The 23,349-nt window shown below is 36.6% G+C and overlaps 3 protein-coding genes across 3 annotated transcripts; 1 reads left to right on the top strand and 2 right to left on the bottom strand.

Annotated features, from left to right (window-relative positions):
* Positions 1-10,433: 10,433 nt before the first annotated feature.
* On the bottom strand, positions 10,434-12,280 carry LOC115447079. Its single transcript, XM_030173995.2, has 4 exons — positions 12,113-12,280; positions 11,480-11,597; positions 10,926-11,094; positions 10,434-10,662 (listed from the first exon to the last, which is right to left on the bottom strand). Exons 1-4 carry the CDS (start codon positions 12,166-12,168, stop codon positions 10,475-10,477), a joined length of 531 nt encoding a protein of 176 aa, XP_030029855.1. The 5' UTR covers positions 12,169-12,280; the 3' UTR covers positions 10,434-10,474.
* Positions 12,281-12,615: 335 nt separating this feature from the next.
* Positions 12,616-15,523, top strand: LOC115447065. Its single transcript, XM_030173981.2, has 4 exons — positions 12,616-12,867; positions 13,152-13,331; positions 13,574-13,694; positions 15,410-15,523. The coding sequence occupies exons 1-4, from the start codon at positions 12,682-12,684 to the stop codon at positions 15,454-15,456; spliced, it is 534 nt and encodes a 177-aa protein (XP_030029841.2). The 5' UTR covers positions 12,616-12,681; the 3' UTR covers positions 15,457-15,523.
* A 1,756-nt stretch (positions 15,524-17,279) lies between these two features.
* On the bottom strand, positions 17,280-22,579 carry LOC115447076 (glucose dehydrogenase [FAD, quinone]). The gene is made up of 4 exons (XM_030173992.1): positions 22,507-22,579; positions 19,628-19,774; positions 19,047-19,180; positions 17,280-18,918 (listed from the first exon to the last, which is right to left on the bottom strand). The coding sequence occupies exons 2-4, from the start codon at positions 19,767-19,769 to the stop codon at positions 17,314-17,316; spliced, it is 1,881 nt and encodes a 626-aa protein (XP_030029852.1). The 5' UTR covers positions 19,770-19,774; positions 22,507-22,579; the 3' UTR covers positions 17,280-17,313.
* Positions 22,580-23,349: the final 770 nt, after the last annotated feature.

Below are 23,349 nucleotides of genomic sequence, written 5' to 3'. Positions count from 1 at the left end.
TCTGTCGGGTCAACTAGTAATAAGATAATCATCATCTAAAAACTCACAACGTTCAATCACTTATTCAACTGTTTTATGCTAGAAGACAATTAAATTCCATCGCAGAACGCTTGCAGTAATATTTGTAATCGATCAGGATGCGCCGCTGGTTGGTCGCAAATTAGCCGCATTCTCTTGGCAATTTGTTGCACAAAGACATACCCTCGGGTGCTGGCGTGCAAAATTACTCAAAATGTTGGGCCAGTTACAGTCTCACTGTTCGTGCGATATTGAATTTAGCTAGTTTGATTGGAATAGTTATCGAATTGTGTTCTTCCGCGTTGCGTATTGTGGTTATAAAGATTCTTAAATATTTGTAAAATTTGGGTTTAAAAGCAGATTTAAATTATATTAAAATTAATTTAACTTTTTTCGTATATTCTATTACAATCAGTCAATTTCTATATTATGCTTCTAATTATACTCTATCCACGTGTAAAAATTACATCAATTTCATTAAATAGATTTGGAAATGCGAGCTACCAAACATTCAGAAAAGAATTCTATAAATCGCTGATTTGTGTTGTATCTCTCTTTTTCAGTTAATACTTTTATTTTTATTACTTTTCTTTCAAAGTGTAAACTCATCGGATTCTGCTGTTTTATTATATGTATGGTTTATGCGTTCCTAGCTTTTGCTTGATACTTTGACCGCGTAAAAGATTTTTTCGTTATAAAAATCCCGCTACACTTTTAGAGATACTTAATTTATAATTATGTTAATCCAGAACATATTTAAGGCTAACTTCACCAAAGTCCAACTAGCGATAGTGCGTAATGCGCTAAGCCAAACATAATCGCAGCTTCACATATAATATGTAGAGTATTAGTAGGATAATTAAAATACCATCTGTTACTCATATGACGAGCGCCATGTTGTGTTCCACAATGCTTTGTAATTATGTTTTGCTCTCAGAACAAGAACAAGCATAGAAGGAATCTAAATTACCCTCATATACTTGTCCTTTTTTTCAAATAGGCCAAAACCGTTGAAAAGAACGAACATGTTGCTATGGTCGGCTTGCGTACACTTTAAAATTATCAAATGGTTACCTTTGGTCCTCTTTATGATGCCGAATTAAAAAGCAAATAAAATGTCAAATGTTCCAATTTGCCAACCTCAAAACAATGTCACAAACGCGCCCACACAATTTAGTTACGTTATACTTCAGCGCGTGCTTTTCAAAAGTGGCTACATGTTTTGTAATATTTTTGTTGTTAATTTTAATAAATACACAGTGCTGTTTAAGTATAATATAGCCCTACGAACAAACAATGGCCTGCGTTATTATGGGGTGTAAATCTCATTCTTGTCGTAAAGAAAATGAAACTGAAATCATCAGCTTCCATCGGTGAGTAAACAAAAAACCTAATATATTTGCTTAAACCCTGTACATAAGTGCAAAAGTATTATTAATTAATCTTTATTATGCTGTAGTCATATTATAATCTGCTGTTGGCCATTCGATACAGTAATTATTAAGTATTTTTCATTTTTATCAATTTACGTAGTCGTGTTCAATAGTGTTGTTCTGCATATTCTGTCGATAACATAGATGTTAGTATATTGTAGTTGACTATTTTGCATAAATTGCGTTTTACTTTCAATATACGGTGGTGAAGTGGTAAAAGCCACTTGGAAACCGTGCGCGAAGGCTGGGGGTTGAGGAAACTATCTGATTTTCATAGTGTGTTTCATTGCAGATTCCCCACAGATAATGCTATGAGGCAAAAATGGATCGTTGCCATAGCTCGTCCCAATTGGCATTGGAAAAAACAGCACCGTGTTTGCTCTAAGCATTTCGACAAAGTTTTATTAACTTTGAAATAAGTTATCACACATATGTGACATGAATGATACTGCTGTGTTTTAATTTTAATGTCCCATTTTAGTAGCTTCTGTCAAATCACACCTCTTGGGTATCTTTTAATCCCTAAGAAAGTCAGAAAAGAAAAGAAGGCGTACTGGCTTTCTTCTAAACGAAATTCCGGTCGATTTCTTGTTTGTTACTTACAGCGGTTTCCATTCCTTCCGAAATTTCTAAGATTTTCTTAATTTAATAATCTAAATGCTAAACCATTTTTGTGTGAATGACGTTTCGGAAGGCATGGAAACTGCTGTAAATAGCAAATGAAAATTGGATAAAATTTAGCTCGAAGAGAGCCGGTAGTTCTATAGTTTATTGTAATTTAACAGCTTCTTAACGAGTGATTTTATATACCCAGACCTCATTTGGTACTTGAATACCAAATTAGGGTTTTGATATCTTTTTTAACCTTTATCTAAAATAGCATTTTGCAACGGTTTGTAGTTGACTGACCGAAAAGTGTTTATTTTAGCAGGTCTGTGAATTTACCATAGCCGATAGACAAAGCATCTATCGATATCGATAAGATGTCAGAAGAGATCGCAACACAATTAAAATTCTTGCTGTCAAAGACAGAGTACACTCAAATGTCATAATGTTACTTCTATGCTTGTCATTGTTCTGAGGTTTTGCTACTGTTTGTAGGCTGACGTTTGCGGTCAGACGACCTGAGGTAATTCTCAGGAAGTGGACATAACGGACTTATTAGAATACATACATAGCATCACGCCTATTATTCTTATTAGGCGTCTACAGAGGTGTTATCACACCCACATTTCGCCAGCTTGTATGTTAGGTTCTAATATGCAACGAGCATATTGCCAATTGCCTGGCACAATTCCAGACTCCGGGCAGATAGTGAACAGAAAAACCCAATATTAATTTATTAAAGCCGAGGATCTGAGTCCTCAGCAGGCCAGTGGTACCAAATACCAATCCAGCTACGCCACCATGGCACTCACGAAACATTATAAGTTGAAATAATATTGTTGTCTAAATGATTTTTTATTTATTTATTTATTACACTTTATATACAAAGAGTATAAAAGCGGACTTAATGCCGAAGGCATTCCCTACCAGTCAACCTTTAGGTGGTGCAGAGACTAAGAGGTAGGTGTACACAACGAGAGAAGGTGGTGGAGAGAACATTAACAAACAAGACTGAAATCAATTAAAAATATAAAAGGTACGTCATATAAATATGCCCACATACATAAATACGTACATACATACATACAAACGAACAAACATACATAAATAATATTATATATATCTACTATGATAATGCGTGGGAGGGAGACATTTCATCAGAGATTGTCCATGACCGCGTTATTTAGCACTGGTAAATACTAGAGATGCACCGAATATTCGGTTATTATTCGGTATCCGGCTTATCCGGCCCATTTTTTATTATCCGGCCGGATACCGGATGGTAATCTACTATCCGGCCGGATACCGCATAGGTAGTAAACTTGTTAGATTTGGAATCTAAATAAAAAAACAGTTGTAATAAAAGTTTTTTATTATTTTAAACAACTTTTATAATAATAAATGAAATATTTTAAGTAATTTGGTGATAATATTGATAGTTAAAAAATTTACTCATTTGTAACTAGTAAGTAATATTAAATAATTTAGTATTGGAAATTCACTAAAGGTAAATTGTGATGTATAAAAACAAGATTTTCTGCATTGTTAGGGCGCAAACGATTCCTCTTGTTTTCATATATAAGCCCGGTCTCTGAAAACAGTATCTCACTGTACACACTGCTAGATGGAGAAGAGAGATATATTTGGGAAATTTAACCAAAATCGGGAATTGTTTGGCGTTTGCTGCCCACCATACGTAGGGGATACTTTGTCGATCAAGACGAACCATCTTTAAATAAAAGTCAAGTTCATTGGCTATAGCACTTTTACCAGAGTCTTCATTCTGATCTTTGGCAACTTCATTAAAGCAGTCCCAAAATGTTTCATAAATACCCATGCCATAGCCTGCTCTTTTCTTCATTGGAGGTGAATCGTCTTCACTGCTGACTGAATCCTCTTCACTGCAACTTAGTTTTAGACTCTCCAATAAGAGTCTTTGGCGAGCCTTTTCTGCTTGTATTACCCCAAAAAAATTGGTCTTGAACCTGGGGTCCAATAATGTAGCCAGGAAATAGCGCACGCGACGCGCACCTACGAAACTTAAAATATAGGTAGGTATCATACCGCAGGCCGAATATTCGGCGGCCGGATACCGAATATTCGGCTGGTGGTCAGGCCGAATATCCGGTATCCGGTATCCGGCCAAACAACTATCCGTTGCATCTCTAGTAAATACATGTAGGTGAGAAAAACGTCACAATTCACAATGATACTTACAATACTAAACTTTTGGTTGATAATCCTTTATCTTTTTTGTCACTATTCACTATCTCCAACAATTTGTCTGCTCCCAGTGTAAGATCAAAATTGATCAGTCATGCTCGACATTCACATAGTATCTCTTAATTTTTTTATTCATCTATGACACTTCCTCTGTTCATTTCGACATTCAATAAAAGAATATCATCAGAAATGCCTCATGGCGTAATAGCCAAAAGGTTGACCAAGAACGTAAGGCCTCGGGTTCGTTTTATTTATAATTAACACCATCATCCGTACACCTTTGCAAATTCTTCCGTGTTAGAAGAAAGAAAAACTTATATTAGTAAGACTTCTCGTCAAACACACTATCTAGCGATAAATCATTTCGAACAATCTGCATATAAAGTAATTTATTATACTTGAATATGCAAGAACCAACTTAAAATGTCTTGCAGACTCCGCGCTAGGAACCCGAGCCGTGATCTAGATGATAAATGCATTTCGTAGAAAGCTTGATAAATAGCGCAACATCGAGAAATTACTATTACAAAATGTTATAAAGTTTATTACTTCATTTGTGGTGTCTGAATCTTTGCCAGACAGAACAAAATGTCTATTTTACATCTGACTGTAATTACAGTTCTGTTTAAATTATATAACAAGAAATTGTATCTATCAGCGGTGGAATTGCGTTTTTTTTATTATTGTGGAAAAAATGTCTTCCCACTACCAACCAATTGAATAGGGGATTGAACCACTTTTCTGCAATCGTAATTCGTAACTATCTTTGCGTCTTAGCACGATATCGGCTAGCAGTCCATCTCCAAGTATGGAGGTGTTCAGAAATCCCTACAAGCGAGACGCCTTTGAGTTAACGCCCACGGGACACTGCATGGCCAACCGTCTATACTACTCCCCCTCCATTCTGAGATATATTCTACCGGTTTACTTGAATGTTCCAGATCACTTAATCCCGGAACACAAAACATTATGGACTACCCTCACCAGACAAGATTTAACATAGTCAAATAAAAAAAATAAAAAGTCTATATTTTGGCTGTTTAATATAATTCCCCTTCTATAAAACTGTGAAAAATCTTCAAACGATTTCCCACCCCTCTTAAAATACGGTAAACGTTCAACAAACAAAATAATAAATATGAAAGAAATCTGAGGAAAAATATTGAAAAACTTAATTATATCTGAACGTCGGATGTCGGTACTCTTCCGGGAGGCTTCCGGGACGACGGAAGTAACTCAAAGTTGAACCGTTCTTTTTAGTTACAGTTGTACTATAAATAGCTAGCTTACGATATTTCATATATACACATAAAACTGTTTCGATAGCAATGTAGGCATTAGAGAAAGTAGCCAAACTGTTGGTAAATACTGCAATTTATAATTTTTTTTTACAAATCTTCAGACAAACACGAATTTGTATGCTGTTTACAACCACAGATATTATAATACGCGAGGTACTTAAAGCGCGGCTGCATAACAAATTTTATATAAAACGTCCCGTGCGTCTTGCAGTGGCGCGAATTAGCATTTATATGAACGTCGAGTGTGTCGGGCTGGCGATTCTTAGTGTTTTACGATTTAATATTACCACTTTATTATCAACAAGTGTTACAAAAAACTCTGAAAACTGTGAAAACATCGTCAAAATTGAGGCAGAAATTGATATTTTATACCGATTTTAAAAAATATCATATAAATTGGAGTTTTTTGTTCATTTGACGTCGTTTTATGTCCAAACAAGATACTAAAATTGATGTCAATAAACCACATTTTTATTTTTCTTCTTACTTCATATTTCTTCAACACATAAAATTTAATTTTGTGGTATCTTTTCAACAAGTGTTATTGTATCATATTTTAAGGATCCGCTTGATTGAAGTGTACATGCATAGCAAAATCTCTTGCTATCTCCCTCCCACGTACGTCTTTTAATATATTGACGGCACTTATTCGTAAATGCACTCTTTTGACATTAAACAATTACTTAATACCCTCAAAAAAATTAAAGTAAAACTTATTCATCATAAGATTTTTAATTCTTTTTAGTAACATTCAATAAAACAACAAAACGTTATAAACAATTGTGAAATAACTCTATTCTAACAGATGAAAGGAATCAAAGGAATGTGAAACACAATAGAATGCGTTTCTAACAAAGAAATAGTACAAAAGATTTTTATAGTACAGCTAAATAACTGCAATGTAGAGAACAGAAACTTTACCAACCAGTTCATTTGATTACAAATGTTTTAATGAACTTCGAGTGACATTATCACTCATGTGTTTATGAAAGTCGTGTTGTATTTATTCACATTCTTAAATAAAATCTAACGTTAGATTGCCGTGAAGAGGTGAAAAAATATACAAATTTTCGAATTAAAATGTCTTGGATACTTCCCTGTCGTAAGTGAAAACATATTGTTTCGTTTTAAGTAAATAAAATCGATTTATTAACTTGAGATCCTATATACGGACCACTGCGATACATTATTACATTTCATATAAGATCTGGAAGCCAAAATACCCTTTCAAAATCTAAAATCTTATCCTTTAAGACCGGTACCGCCTAATTCTTTTGTAATTGTGGGTGAAAGACCAGACCACCGCCTTTCGGTTTATGCAATAAAATATTTAATAAAATCTGAAAGTATAGACTAGGCATTCGTCGTTGCATGCCAACCCTGAATGCAATATCTGTCTACAAGTAATAACAAAATAAGTGGCTGTATGAAGATGGCGGTCTGACATGCAGACAGCACGTTTGAATAACTGCATGAAGTAAAGAGCACTCAAAACGACGACTATTATTTCGGGGAATTGTAGTTCAGTTAAATGATTATAGAGTTGCTCGTTTTGGAGAGAATTTCGTGTGGGAATTTTTACCTTTTTTATTGTTTTGAATGACGAGACGAGCTTGCCGTTCGCCTGATGGTAAGCGATACGACCACCCATAATAAGAAACACCATCTAACACCTTGAATTACAAAGTATTGTTTGGTATTTCACTGCGCTCGCCATCTGAGACATGAGATGTTAAGTCTTATTATGTCCAGTAGTTACATTATTACTTAGTAGTATTTTGGGTGGTTTATTGTTTAAAAGCGATTGTAATGTTTACCATCAGGTGCGCGGCAACTCGTTTCTACTATTTAGTTGTATAAAATACTCATAATCATCATCTTTGAAAGTTCATTGCTGAATATAGACCTTCCCTAAAGCTATTCAGATAAATCTTTTAGAAGCGGCTCACTTCCAGGCAGTTCCTTCGACCTTTGTCAAGTCGTCCTGCATCTGCACTATTCGCGCTTGCTGGTTCGTGGTCTCCCCTCAATAAGTTTTGTGGCTCATCTGTTGTCAGTTGCACGAGTTATGTTCGCAGTGCTTACTTAGAAACTCAGCGCTTTCTTATTTTTATTTTTCGGACTGAGTATATTGAACCTAATTGTAAACAATGTGCGCTCGGTCTGCACACCTAATGCACGCCCACGCACAAGGAGATATTTGGCGCGGCCCTAGGAACACAGTAAAGTGTGTAAACCTCACGATTTTAAATTCACATTGAGATCAATGAGGACTTGCGAAAATTTCTCCGCAAGTCCTCATTGATCCTCCGCCCACCCTAAAAGTGGGGGATTCCAGTAACCCGTTCGCAGATTTCCCCCAATGTAGACTACAAGAACGTTTATTCTTAAAGAACAATATTCACAATGTAGTCTAAAATTTTTATCAACGATAATTCGCTTGTTTCGATGGTCGCCTGAATTATGCTGAACTATTCTAAAGCTCTGGTTCGCCTTTAATTCATAAATGAAACATGGGGTTCGTATTTTAATAAGTGATTTAATGAAATAAATCTGAAGTCTGAAATAATGACGGCTGTAGAATTGACCCCGGCAAGTCAGTTCAAATTAATGGGTCCTGACCGCGTGTGATGGATGGACAGTCGCTGGGGTGCATCCAGGAATAGCTCGTGGGGGCAAATTTGTAACCAAAAGTATCCAAGGAGAGAACACCCGCTTCAAGTGGTATTTCTACTGAGATATTTAGCCGATGATTACAAATATAAATTACTCTCTGGTATCATTCGCAACCAGAAATTCATTTTCCTCTTAAAAACATAATAGAAAAAAATCATAAAAAGTACAAATATTTACACGTTATTTTAAAACTATAACTATACCGAAATGTTGTCAAAATTTAATTTAAATTAATAAAGTTGGTCTGACCCCCAAAATATATTAAGATCCGCATCTGTCCACAATTTAGTGGGCACCCAGAAACCGCTACTTAACTATGAAGCGGGTAGGTATCTAGCTCCGAATCTCGATGGAACGATTCGGGAAATTGAGTTGGGTTTGGATTCATTTCGGCGTGTTATTGCTTTTAAACACGACAGTTACAATCCACTGACGTGCAGGCTCAGGACAGTAATGGCACTGTGGCAGAAACTCTAATCAATTTTTTAATACGAACAATAATAACTTCTTGCGCCTTTTTAAGCGCATTTCGTGCACGGAGGACTGTGAGATTTGGCTTGATTAAAGTTAATTTATATCTAAATGCAGAAAAACAAAAATTATGTAGAATATGTTTTACAAGTAATATATATTAATTCGAGGGACGTTTTTTTACCACTGAACAACTAGTATATTATTCAAAGGACTGGATCCCTCCAGTCCTTTGTAGTCCCCTACGAAGGAGTTATGATTGATATTTTTATAGAATGTATTATAAAACATAGTGATTCATTATAATGGCATTAAGCTTGATTTCCAAGGAGAGTAACCGAATGGTATGGTTAGAGATATATCATCGAATAATTATTTATTTTTAAATAATTATAATTAGTATCGAAATTCAATATAACAAGCTGGCGTTTGTTCCCTGAGGGATAGACAACGCAAGTTATTTACTGAACGGAAGTAAAACTGTCGCGATATCACACACAAATTGCCAATCCCGAAAAACGTGAGTAAAGTATATATTATTTCACATCTAAATGGTCATTCAAATTTTTAGTGCTTGGCCTGAAAATTGAACTCATTTTCGCAAAATTCAATGCCCAAATACACTATCAACAAATAAGTGAGTCTGGACTACATCAATGTCATTCTCCTTAAAACACAGCCAGAATAAACTTACAACGTATGTATATCATACTTACACATTTTCTAAGCAGTTCCGATAAATATTAAACAATAGAAACTGCATTTCAGCAGCACGCCGCTAATTAGTAAGTGAGTTAGGCGTCAGTCGCGCACGGCGTCTTGGCGGTAAATGAAATTACTGCGCCAGTGGCGCCGGCGGATGCGAGCGTAAACACGATTTCCTTCAAGATGCCACCGTCCGATAATTATAGCGCTATAATAAACACCGATAAAATCAGGACAGCATTTTAGTAACACTATGAGAGTTCCTAAAATGGCCGCCTAAGTGATGTTATTGTTTTCAAGTGCTTTTCTACATTTATATAGGTAATGAAAGCTAAGGTTGTCGATTCTTTGCAAATTATCACTTGCTTTAACGGTGAAGAAACCTGCATATCTTAGAGGTTCTCTATTAGAATTTTGAGGATATGTGAAGTCTATAACTCCGCACTATGCCAGCGTGGTGTCTAAGGCCTAATCCCGTTCAGTAGTAGAGGAGGCCCGTGGCTAGCAGTGTCGTACATAATACATGATGGGCTATTGATAAAATATTAATATCAAAATCACCAAGCTAAACTAAGCTACCGATAATGTGTACTAGTTGTACATCTTTAGACACCCCTTCAGCGTCAGGTCGGTATGTTATTATGAACAACGATCGATAAATCTCAGGTTCATTAGTAAGTCAGCTTAATTGCGGCATGGAAGCTCAATAACCTCCGATGCGCGCAGTCAGCGACGACGATGGCCCCAATTAGTCGCATCTTAAAATAGAACGCCTGTACCTTCATATAAAACTAGACAAATATTACTCACTATAAATATCAGCTATAATTTATTACTAGGAATCTTATTTGCGAGAGTGCTTCGGGTTAAGGAAGCGCTGAGTACCAGAGCTATACTTTGTCTACTTTGTCAGCATGTAGGACTTTTATAACGAACTAGCATGTCCATGGCATAATACTGACATAACAATATGTTAAGTAAAGGAAAGAAAAGGGAAGGGTCCGGGAAGCAAAAATGTTTATTCAAAACAAATTAACACCATCAAGATTTATCATACATGATCCTCATCTTGTGACAGTCGGCGAGTACGCGCGCGTCGAAGTCTCTCATGTCGCCGCGACGCCGCGCCGCACGTTCCGCGTCGCGCAACACGTAGTCCCTCACACCGCACGGGCAACACGCGCCACACTCGCAAAACGCGCAACACGCTCGCACCGCATCCCATGCGCCTGAACAACAAGGCAGACATTACTATTTTACACTACAAAATGGCACGACGAGTTTGGCCTACACTTGATGCAAAGTACCCCGTCGTAATTGCTCGCCATTAGTATTAACACAACATAGATCACCTTTCGTTACAAATCTGTGAAAAGATGTCCATTGCGCTTACTTAATCATCACAACCTCACCTTCAATTGCTCGATCTACCTTAGTAGACAAGTCTTCTATTATAAAAATCACCTGAAGCCTATACTATCATGGGCCATACCAAGCTGCTTGGCCATCTCGGCGTACTCCAAGTATGGCGTGTGGACGGTGTCATCTATGGGCGCCTGGCAGACCCTCACCACGGTAGGGACGTGAGAAGCGTTGCGCTCATTCACGGTCACACGGCGCGTGCGTCCGAATAGCGGGCACGGGCTGTTCGCGTATACCTTCTGCAATACATTTAAAATAAACAGAATTCAAATGTAAAAAAAATACAGAATTACAAAAAATATATAATGTTTTCAGTTTGTGTATGATCGATATCGTAGGTAGTTTTGTTACTCCATTTGTCCATAGGACCTCCTCAAACAGAGTATCCCTATCTCTCAAAAAACCTCGCGTTAATTTTGCGATTGATTTCTGTTGCATGTCGTACAGTTATAACTTTTCTTCTTAATTCCTAATATAATTCCTTCAGGGCAACACATTTATGATTTCTTGATATTCTTCCGCTATAGTTGTAGGAGTTAATAGACAGTGGAGAACACTTTGTACCAGTGGTTTACACATTTGTAGGTGTGTGAAATGAATAAAAATTTCTTGATATCAACACACCGTTGGCCACCTCCTGAAGCATTCGGCCACCGGTTTCCTCTCCAGCAGGAGCTCAGCAGACGTATTTTGAACATGACCCTTCCACTCCCGACGGCGGCTCTTACACACGGGACGGCATCTGCGAAACTTTTTAACTAAGAACAAAATATATTATAAATCTGACAGCCTTCTCTTTCTCTTTATCTCTCTGTTCCGTGATACATCAGCTCTTAAACAAATTGTCTATTTCGAAAGCGATTTTAGACCACTGCGTAGAAAACATCCAGTTAAAGACTTAAACAATGAACATACTAGGCTTGAATATAATTTTAGAGTGATCAGAAGTTACAAGGGACTTTCGGCCTCACAACACCCGGATTCGAAACATATTTTATGTCAAAAAGACTACATGGATCTTGCTTCATCACATTGATACCGCAGAATCATATTGATTAACTTATCAAGAACATGCTGCGTTGGCGTTACGTTTACAATCATTTTATAAGTAATATTAAGTACCACAACTAATAATTAGATAACTTAAATTTTTTTACACATGATTTTTACAAAAAGCGATGGTGATATAGACGGCCCTCAGCGGCGGCCAGACACCATCGCGTTAGTATAAACAAGATAATAATGATCACCACATACTTGCAAAGATGCTCGGTTTCCTTGGGATCCCGCTTTAACTTCGGTAATTTGATCATTGTAATTACGGATTTAAATTATAAAAACATATTGCCGAAGCCAACAATAATGTTGACCAAAAAGAATTGTAAATGTTGACATTTATCGTACGTAGCAAAAAGAATTATAATATAATATATGGAAAGTACGTAGTATATTACTTACTCTATGGTAGAAAAGGTCACCGTTTCAGAGGTTGTTTTATTTCTTTAATAGTGTTTAGACATAAGCCCTTTCTTGGTATGTCGGTGCCAAGAAGCGTCGGTGCGGCATCTGAACGTCCGATATTCAGGAAAGCTTGTTGATATCCTAAATTTCAATGAGCTGTACAATTCTGCCTGATACTCGTTTGTTCACAGGCCGTTATATTCACATACCTCCCCGCTGATGCGCGTATATTCTTCCTCTTCTTTTATATTATGGCTACCATGGTTTATTTATCAGTATGCAATTTTGCCAAATAATCTCCTTTATATCTTTACGTCAAACATGTCACTCCTGTCAGCTGTCATTAACATAATTAAAATGTCTTCATGTTCACAGTGAGCTGCTACACCTTCCACCCGCTAGCGTCGCGGTACGTGAGGCTCCGGCGACGCGTGCACGTGGTCTCCGAGTGGATGGTGTGCGTGATGGCCACCGTGTGCTGCCCCTGCTGCACCGCCATGCCGCTCGCCTCGTCTGCATCTTGTTATAGTAAAGCTTCTGAGCTGTTGGAGGTAGTTTCAATGACTGAAATAAGATCGGTTTATTAAGACGGCTCAAAAATTATTTCAAATGTATTCAGGTATAGGGGTCGTTCGTTGAACAAGAATATTAGTCGTGCACCAACCACCTGTAAGGTAAACTGACTACATGGTAAAAGACTCAAAAAATCTAGGGATCAAGGTAGATTCCAATAGGTCTAATATCTGTGAGGAAAGCCTATGCTCAGTATCGAAGATTATGATTCACCTGGCTGATGATGTTGGCAACACAATTTAAACTCTTTGTTATCATGCAGACGGTCCAAAAGCCAGTGATCGATCCAGGCCGGACGAGTGGGGAGCCGTTCCGCCCTCAACACATCACAGTGGACTTCACTCCTGGCGCTGAGGACAGCTCCGCAGTGGAGGACAAGTGCTACCAGTTCTGGGAGTTCGTCACCAGCCAGCCGGAGCTAGATGCCTTCACCGTACAACCGGTAACGTTATTACAAACATCATTAAGATCAAAATAGCGTAATATTTTACAAACACCTTACTTGCGCAATTATACCGGTCTATCGTACTCGATATCACACCTTTCATTCTTACTTAAAATGTTATCAGGTAGTGATCATTTTTCACTAAGGCAACCATATAATTAATTAACTGTTATTTTATTTTCATAATCCATCTACTATATATTGATAAATAAATAAGTATTTGTATTGCTGCTGTCCAGGATAGCGAGATTTCTTTACCCGACACCACATACATCGTATCACGTCAAGAACCACACAACGACGTAGAAAACCAACAGCATTACCCGGCTATACACGCAATGAGAAAAATGGAAGATAAAGGTATCGCTTCCATTCATTCTACCCAAGCGGCCCTATTAGAGCTGATACATCATGCAATTCTCAAAGCCTTTTTTAATGATTATATAACCTTAAGTCCAGATGAATCTTGGGTGTTCGTTTGCCTTTTTTGGGACTATCCCGCTCTCACACCCACTATTGCAATTCTTATAAGACAAAATCGGCAGTGGCACGTATTTTATGACAACGATCAGTGAAGCCGATAGGGGACCGTGCCTATTGTAATATTGGGCATATAAATTCCAGACTTTGAACTGATAGAAAGTGAGTAGAAAACCCAATATCACTTTGCCCAACCAAAGATTTGAAGCCGAGAGCTTAGTATTACAGTCGCACCGTATTACAAATACGCCATCGAGGCAGTGACATTGAAATTTATCAGAGTTATTTGAAATAAATGAAGGTTGGATGGTACCAACTTTAAATAACAATAACTACAACGTCCTTCAAAAAATACAACAGTGCTTTGCTAATTTTAGCTGCAAAAAAAAACAGTTATACTTACAGAATAGCTTGTAGTATCAAGATATCTAAAACTAATAAACTTACCATCTGCTTTGTGTATTCACAAAAGCATTTAAACCTCAACCTTTCTTTTGAGAATATAGCTGTGGTAAGGTTTGTGAGTTTAAACCAAAATTAGGGTATACTTAGAAGTTCTAGTTGTTGTGGTAACAGTGAAGTTTTGCAACAACTTGTTGGAAGCGGACGCATAACTCAAAATTAGCTTCTGTCCGCTATTTTGATTTTTGAAATATCGCAGCGCTCTGTGGTTTATGTAAAACAGGTTCAGAACAGTTTAATTTAATTAATATATTTCATTAAAATCTGATTACTGACTCACAGAATACGTTTTTTGGAAATTAATTACTTAAAGTGACTAAATAAATAAAATGTTGTTCGACTTGAGACAGACCCAGCACAAAGGAACTCCTTCTCAGCGCTACTAAACAAAAGAGCCAAATTACATTATATTCTCAAATTCAATTCTCTTATGATGGTAAAGTCTCAGTTGCTTGAAACATTGTTGTATGTTAGAGACATCATTCATGCTTAAACCTTGACGTGAGATACGGATGCAGTCTCGGCGAAGTCTCTCGAAATACATTCACAGATCCATCTGCGTGAGCACTTCTGGAACTGCGCTCGAGACAGTAAATGAACTAAAATGGTTTATGTTGCATTGTATATTTTCGCGTGGAATAATGTTCAGCACACTTCCATTCCACAAGCTTTTTACTATCATAAATATCTGTACATAATTTATTATACAGGGGGCCGTTGATGCATTCAGATATTTAAAATATAAATAGATTGTTTAATGTTAAAAGAAAACTACTACCTAGTTCCTACTAACTACAATCTCGTCTACTTTTATTACTGTATAAGAGATTGAATCGGGTGAACCCTTTAGCGTATGCTAGGCTTTTATATACAAAAACTGGCCAAAAATACCGCGTTAACACAATAATTTTCAAACCCCAGTCCAATCGTGTTAAAAACCTTTAACAAAGTGTTGCCCAATCTGAAACTCAACTCAGAACTTCCGGATCCACAGCCCATATACGTTGCCACGAGTCCAAGACGGCGACTTCATACATTTATAAAATGTTCAACTTCAAATAGTATATTTTTAATATAAAAATATGTAAGAGCACGCTATGCCAATAATAAATGCATTAAAATGTTCTTTACAGGTGCAGTAGACGCTGCGCTCAATATTGCCACTACCAGCAAACGATAATTGATTTATTTTTGTAGTTAATTTTGTTTTCTTTTGTTTTTAATTTTATTTTTATTGTTAATGTTTTAATTTACTTATTTTACTTTGTAACCTGTGTTTATAATATAATTTATATTAACAAAATTATATATATCAACTGTTTTTTTTAAACTGTTTTTTTTTTGTAATTAAAACAAAATTATTTATAATATACAAATGTTGTTTTAATAGTTCTTTACCATTTACAATGAACTCGAAACGATTTACAGTAAATAATTTATTGATCATTATCTTGCAGCGTTGTCGTCGATGACGTTCTTGAAGATGCATACGCAGCCTGTTCCATCAAATTAACCTGACTGCCTAAATCAGCAATCCTGTACCTCCTCTTCCATTTTACCTCTCTGTTTACCCTCTCGCATAAATCCAGCACGCTATCTCGCAACTCGATGGGAAGGTCTGTCACTATGACATCCTTTAACAAATCGTTTTTCACTTCTTTGTTCACTCTTGATTTCTTACTTTCACAATCGGGCATATTACATTTCTTGTACTTTTTCTTCATCTTACCAAAGCATTTTTTGAAATCTCCGTTGGTCCATTTTCGGTGAAACCATACGGCAGAGTTAACGCAGAACACTATAGCCAGCAATACACCACATAAGCCTAGGATGCAAGAGATAATTCCTAGGAAAGCAGATTTACAAGTAGAGCTGTATGTTGTGTCATCTAAAATGACGTCACTGGATATCGGATACAATTTGCCATACATCATATCACGTAGCATCTGCAAATGCTGGGATATTGTTGAACAGTTTGATTTGACTTCCACTTGAGCACTGCTGGCATTCAACGGCTCTGTAACCACGCCCAAGCCAGAGCTAATAGCGTATATATCTGCTATCGTTAAAGGATTCTCAAGGTCTTTACATGTATTGCTCTTGGGATTATAAACTAAATCTGGTAAGTCTTTGGTAGGATCTGCTTCACAAATAGCAGCATCTATGCATTTACCTCTTCCTCCATCAAAATATGGCTTCATTCCTATATATTTCATTTCACAATCAATAGGTTTGCATTCGTTTAATGAATCGAGGTCTAAAGCGTCACATGATTTCACTTTTCGTTCATCTTTAAGTAACTCTTTATTTACCTTTAGCCTCGTATCGAATTTCATCTCAATTTCTTCTCTTTTGAATAATCTTCTGTTGGCACAGTTATAATCTAACACGAAACTACAAGTACCAATTTGATCATATGGGATTAGTGTAGGGTAGACAAAAAATAAAGTATCACGGTCTCTAGGCTTAATAGTGTGTCTTGCAGCACCATACACATTCAAACCACCACAAATATTATTCACAGAATTTTCAGGATCTATAAAACAACATCGATTCGTCCAATACCGCATTCCGCAAGTACTAAACTGGTCTTCGTTTACTATATCCACGTAAAATTGTATCCCTACTGAGTCTTTATCTAAGGGAATAACGCCTTTCTCCAAAATATTAATAGAAGCCTCATATACTTTTGAATTTGATAAGACAATGCATAATATTAGGAAGTAAATGAACATTTTAGAGACTTAATTTAGACGTGCGAATGACATATCAAAGAGAATTATGATATATATAGAAAACTTTTGTCGAGTGAAACGTATTATTCCAAAGAGAAGAGATTGTATTATATAAACCATAAATAAGAAAAACATTTATTTTGAATTTGATAAAGTCGTGCACTATATTTGTAAATCTAACGAGACAATTTCTTCATTAATAAGCTCAGTTATCGAGAACGAAAATAACGATAATTTGTTTAAGTCTGAAGATAAATAAAAGCAACAGTAATTAACAAATAAATTATATTAACATAAATATTTTATAATTCATCACGTTTTTGTTCGGTTTGCAGATGTTCTTCCTTAATAAAATCTGCCGCTCTTTCAGCTATCATCATGACTGCGGCATTAACGTTTACACTGGGTATGGTAGGCATTATGCTTGCATCCACGACCCTCAAGTGCTTGACTCCATAAACTTTCAGCTTGCTGTTCACCACCGAACCAGGATCATTAGGTAGCCCCATCTTAGCAGTACCCACTGGATGGTAAACGTGATATGTAACCGTCCTAGCCATGCACTCCCAGTACTTGTCGCTACCTAAATCAAATCCATCGCAATCCTCAAATTTGATTCTCTGTAATTCCGCCTTCATACTCTTAAATGTTGGTGTATCAACAATCTGTACTACCTTCTTTATATTTTCCACGAATGTTTTCATATCACGTTCATCACTAAAGTATTTGGGGTATATTCTTGGATGCTCCATAGTGTTATGTCCTAAAATTTCGAGCTTACCTCTAGAATGCGGTCTGCATAGAGAAACAAAAAATATTATCATTTCCTTCTCAGCATTAAACTCTTCAAATTGTTTACACACGTCTTTGTTGAAAGCCATTACCTTTGTGCACATTTTATACACAGTTGATGTATTAGGAACGAAATAATTGTGGTCTATCTGTACATCTGGTAAGGTTTTTCCATCCGGGACGGAGAGAAAAGCGTTTATGTTAGGTTGGTCGATATTCGTTGCAAGTGGACCTGTTTGATCCAGCATATATTCTGCAGTAGCTCTAAGCATGAACTTTTCATCTCTCGGCAGAGCTCCTGTATCAATAGTCATGGGAATTGGTATCCTGACATGGTCCTGGAGATTCTGTCCCACTGGTACATTAGAAATCACCTTAATATTTATTTCTTCGAGTAACTCCCTCGGCCCTATACCCGACATCATTAGCAAGACAGGAGTGTTTATTGCACCACCACTTACTATTATTTCCTTCTTCGCAAAATAAGTTTCAATGTCACCATACCTCAAAGAGACAGTCACGCTTTTAGCTGTTTTGGACTTTTCGTCAAACCCTATGTTTCTGGCAAAAGCATTCTTCAATACAAATAAATTCTTACGGCCTTTTATAGGAGTAAGAAATGCTGTAGCACTGCTTACTCTTTTGCCTTTGTGAATGCCTCCGCGGATTTTACCTACCCCCATTTGCGAGTCACCGTTAAGATCTTCTAAATACTTTAAACCCAATTCTTTGTAGCCTTGGGTTAGTTTTTCAACAAGATGCGGATGAGTGAAATTAAGTTTGTCAACAACATACTCTCCATCTACTCCGTGGTTTTTAGCTAATTCTGGGTTGTTGAGGATTAATGGGTCGACCATCTTTTCACTTTTCATAAAGTATTTCTTCAAAGTGGGCCAATCCCAACCGTCTTTTTCCTTCACATGCCACGGCTTGTAGTCCTCCTCGCTGCCGCGCATGTAGAGCAAGCCATTGATGGAACTGGTGCCTCCGAGCACTCTGCCTCGTGGCCAAAAACTCCTTTGGTCGAAGGTGGCTTTGCTAATATTCTCGCCTGATTCCGTATAGTATTGAAAAACATATCGTGATGAATGTAGGTCACCAGAAAAAGCGGGAATCTGAAAAAAAATTAGGCACGTTAGACTAATGAGTATTTTTCATTTCTAACCGGTTAATGTTCAGCCATTATATTTACAGGACTTCAAATAAAATGCAATACAATAAGTATTCCAAGATTCATACTCACAACACTTTCTAACGGTGGATCCCCACCAGCTTCTATGAGCAGCACTTTCCACTCCTCGACCTCAGAGAGTCTGTTCGCCAGTAATGCTCCAGCTGTTCCACCACCCACGATGATGAAGTCGAATTCAGCACCGGCTGGAAATAAATGTCCAAGTCGTTATACTCATGGTGGAAAGGCGTATTACTGGAGTAGAGGATAGAGTCAATGGTACAGTTGCAGAAGTCTGGGAAATTTTGAAGTTCAGGGTTAAGCTCCCAGGTTGGTCAACGTTCAGTTAAAGGCGAGCTACAAAGGACATTCTAATACTCAGTAAATTAGATATCTGTACAAAAATTGTAATATGTACATATAAATATCTCATTAACTCATTTTTAATTAAGTAAATTATCCATTAGATAATCTATACTCACATTGTCTATTTCATTTGTTAATACAATTTAAATTAGATTTAATTATAATCAGTGGTCAATTATCAGTGGTTTCATCGACTTTTACGTCAAATAATTTGGAATCCAGAAGACAAAACATTGATTCCCACCATTTATAAAATTATGGTACTGTTTTCCATATGGAATACTAACTGGCAAGTCCGTAAGCGTGGTCCAGCGGCATTTCATCGTAGATGAGGCATTGCGCTGCTAGTAAATGCGTCAGAACATTCGTGAACGAAACTCCTGCGGACCCCTTGAGGTATGGCGCGCAAGTTGCGTTAAAACAGGTCATTGTTGCTGTGAATAAGAATAACATCATAATATTATACCTAAGAGGATCTCTAATAGCTCTTATACCCAACTGTAAAGTAATCTTAGTAAAAATGGTGAAAACCGGACAAAGACACTTCTTCCACCACGATAGTATTAACCGCGACTGTCTCGTAGCTAAGACTGTTCGACATAGCTGTGGCATCCACCTAGGGTCCAACTTCATTGTAATATACATGCATGTGTACATGTACCTACCACATTGCAAATTTCATCACTTCCAGTCTTTGTCGTGCCGTCATTTAAAAAAAAACTATGGTGTAACTGATTATAGCTTACGGAAGACCTAGCATGAAATAAAAAAATATTTTAGCATAAATTTTTTGATCCTTTCGATCTATGATCTAATTAGAGCCCCCTTACTTCTCTAACTTTGCACTTAATTACTTCTGCGTTAATATTACAAACATCTATGTATAAATACATAATCCACGTACAAAAAGGCAATTTCTCCTAATGACAGTTTGACTACAGTTTAATATGCATTGATTTCTCCAAACTGTATTAATCTAATTATACTTTCAAATGAAACATTCTCGATACAGCGTTTGCGATCTAAAAACTTTCAAAATAAAGAGGATGGGCTTCGTTTTGCAAACATTGCCTTCTCTGAAAGGTAAATGAGATTTTTATAAGTACCGAGTGTTTTTTATGCCACTAATGTGGACCCATCTGGATTAAACTTAAAATGCTGAGTCTATTTTAATGCAAATTGCATTAGCAGCGCAAAATAACTAAAGATTATTTCAGGTTCGTATTGGAATCAGAGACCTTATATGACTCTCGTTTGCGACTGCATGTATTTATGATACCGCTGCTTTGTCTGTTTCAAGATCATTAATGTTCAATCACTGTCGTGTTCCTATCAAATCATTGTGGATAATTAATAGTAATAAGTCTAATAATAATAATAAACACTTTATTTCTTTGAATCATTGCACCAATACACTAAATAGCCTGACGTATCAAGTGAGTGGAAATTAAAATTTTATGTTATGTTGTTGTTTTTTGCCGGGCCTACCGTGGGACCATAGAACATATGGTCATTTGGTTAATTAATATAAATCTATATGGTTATATGTATAATATACACCCCAATTCCCCAAAAGAGAATGACAGTCCCACATTATTCAGCCCGACCAATAGTTTGGAAACATATTACGCCACACCTCACTGTGACCACAAACAAATTAAACTTCAAATTTTGTTCAAAAGCGAATCGCTGCGTGGAACATTCGCAAAACAAGTTGCTCATAGTTTTCCAAGTGTAAATTAGTTTCGCCAATGTATGCTTTAATATATTTCGTTTTATTGTCTCATATACAGCAGGTTGGTTGAATGGTCACAGTTGGTCAACTTCTAATGACATGCGTATGTTTATTCCCAAAGTATACAATCATTGCTTTTTGCACACACACGCCGGCATAGTCTAAAATCTATAAAGTTGCTAGTATCAGGCTATCCCGGGCATTAATTGGTAGCTACTATAATCCACAATCAACAGAACACGTTTTATGACACCACACAGCTAATTCAGACGAGTCTTTAGAACTAAGCAATCAAATAGAAAGATAAGCAAGAGTTTAATATAAAATATCTAGGTACATGGTTCATCCAGTGGTGGTAGTTTCATGGAAGCCGGGAACGCCAGTTAACTTTTGAAATGTAAATGAAATAATAATTGCAAACATATTTCTCGCGCTATAACTCAGTCCATAACAAAGCGGGCGAAGTCTGCCGGGAAACGGTGATCGTGGTTTAATTGTTTCTATGAAATATGTGATGCGAAGAGTTCGTACCCGGTGGATTCTGTATAATATTAAATATAGACTACCTAGGTAAATAAAAATCCTGCTTTAGTGGCGACGTATTCGCGTTTTAATTTGAAAGTTGTCAGTACAAGAAATTAGTTCCATAATATTGCTATACATGGCGACTTTTTTATTTTCCTCGTCTATATCTGACATGGGAAAGTACTGCACTGCTCCTAATGACTATCACATTGCTCGTGATTTATTATAGTAAAGAGTAACATGAACAGAAGCACTATCATATTTTTTATTACTTTGATTTACCAACATCTGTATACTTCAATACTTGAAGAAACATGCAATATGCATGCCTTCTTAATGTAACAAAACAATTAGGCAAGAATATCGATATAATATTAATCTAACGAAGATAAAGAAATTATAAACAACAAGACATCAAAAGAAGGTTGACAATTTTCATTTGATATAAAATTAGGCTTGTAAGAACTCAGCTTAAGAAATGTGTTGAACGATTCGACAACGAATCCGTTATTATCTGGAAGAACTTGTTGGGAGAATAATTGTTAATGTCCAAGAGGTCACTTTATTCATTAAGTAACTTGTAGAGTCTCGAAATAAGAGACTTAGATCAAAAAAATACGATAAAGTAAAAACGAAGTTATTTTGGACGTAGGATATCTGACTGAGACACGTAACTGAAACCTGTATTCCGCTTTGGAAGACATTATAGTCATATAATCAATTTGGTAAGATGTTGAGCGCAGTACAATAAAATCTCCATTATTCTAGTCAGCCATATAGTTAATAGTCAGGCGTCATGTTTACCAACCGGCTTCTTCTTATCAATCAGTTCCATATTCGATGTTACTATATACGTTCACAAATAATAATATTCTAAAGATGTCTCCGTAAATAATAAATACTTACTTCAATTCATTAAATCCAAGACAAGTACTATGAACACGACACACGCTGCACTGGTGGATGGTATCAATCAACTAAATTAAGAAGCAGATAGTAACAATGATAAATTAACGATATCAATACTAATTAAGTCAATTATCTGTTTGTTTGTAATTATAGTTGTGTCACAGTCTTCATTTACTTTTATTTTTATAGCTCTGATTTGCCAAAAAGCAAAGCTCACACTTTATATTAATTCATCTAAAACGCCCATAAAACTCATAACAGTAAAATAATAAGCCATAATAGCAAGAATAATAGAAGTGTTGGCCTTAAAGGAAAGAAATATTAATTAGAAAAAGGAACCATACAAAACGTACCACACGCTGTCATTTCACGAAGGTTTTCTGTGTTTGGTATCACCGGTCGTGAGAGCCCAACGTGCAGCCCATCTCCATAACAAATGTATTACTAGTAGCTTCAGTATAGAAGGATAAGCGGCAATAACCTAGTTGGGACTGAAACGGACTGCTGAGACGAATGTCCACAGGTTCAAAACGCTAGGGCACTCACCTTTGACTTTTCTAAAGGGATGTGTGCATTCTTTGTGAATAATCGCTTGCTTTAATGGAGAAGAAAACATCGTGAAGAAACTTGCATACCTGAATATTTTTCTAAAAGATTTTTTAGGGCATGTGAATTCTACCTACTGGGCCAGTGCGGTGGACTAAGACGTAAAGCCTTTTAGTACAGGAGGCCCGTGCCTAGCAGTGGGACATATATAATACAGTATAATAGCTTAATATGTTTTTTTCCCGATCTGGTAGGCGGTAATATGAATATTAGATACAATTACGGTTCGCAAAA

Source organism: Manduca sexta, chromosome 12 (assembly GCF_014839805.1).
Source record: "Manduca sexta isolate Smith_Timp_Sample1 chromosome 12, JHU_Msex_v1.0, whole genome shotgun sequence".
In the NCBI taxonomy this organism is placed as follows: Eukaryota; Metazoa; Arthropoda; class Insecta; order Lepidoptera; family Sphingidae; genus Manduca; species Manduca sexta.
This window is presented reverse-complemented; position numbering and strand designations above follow the sequence as displayed.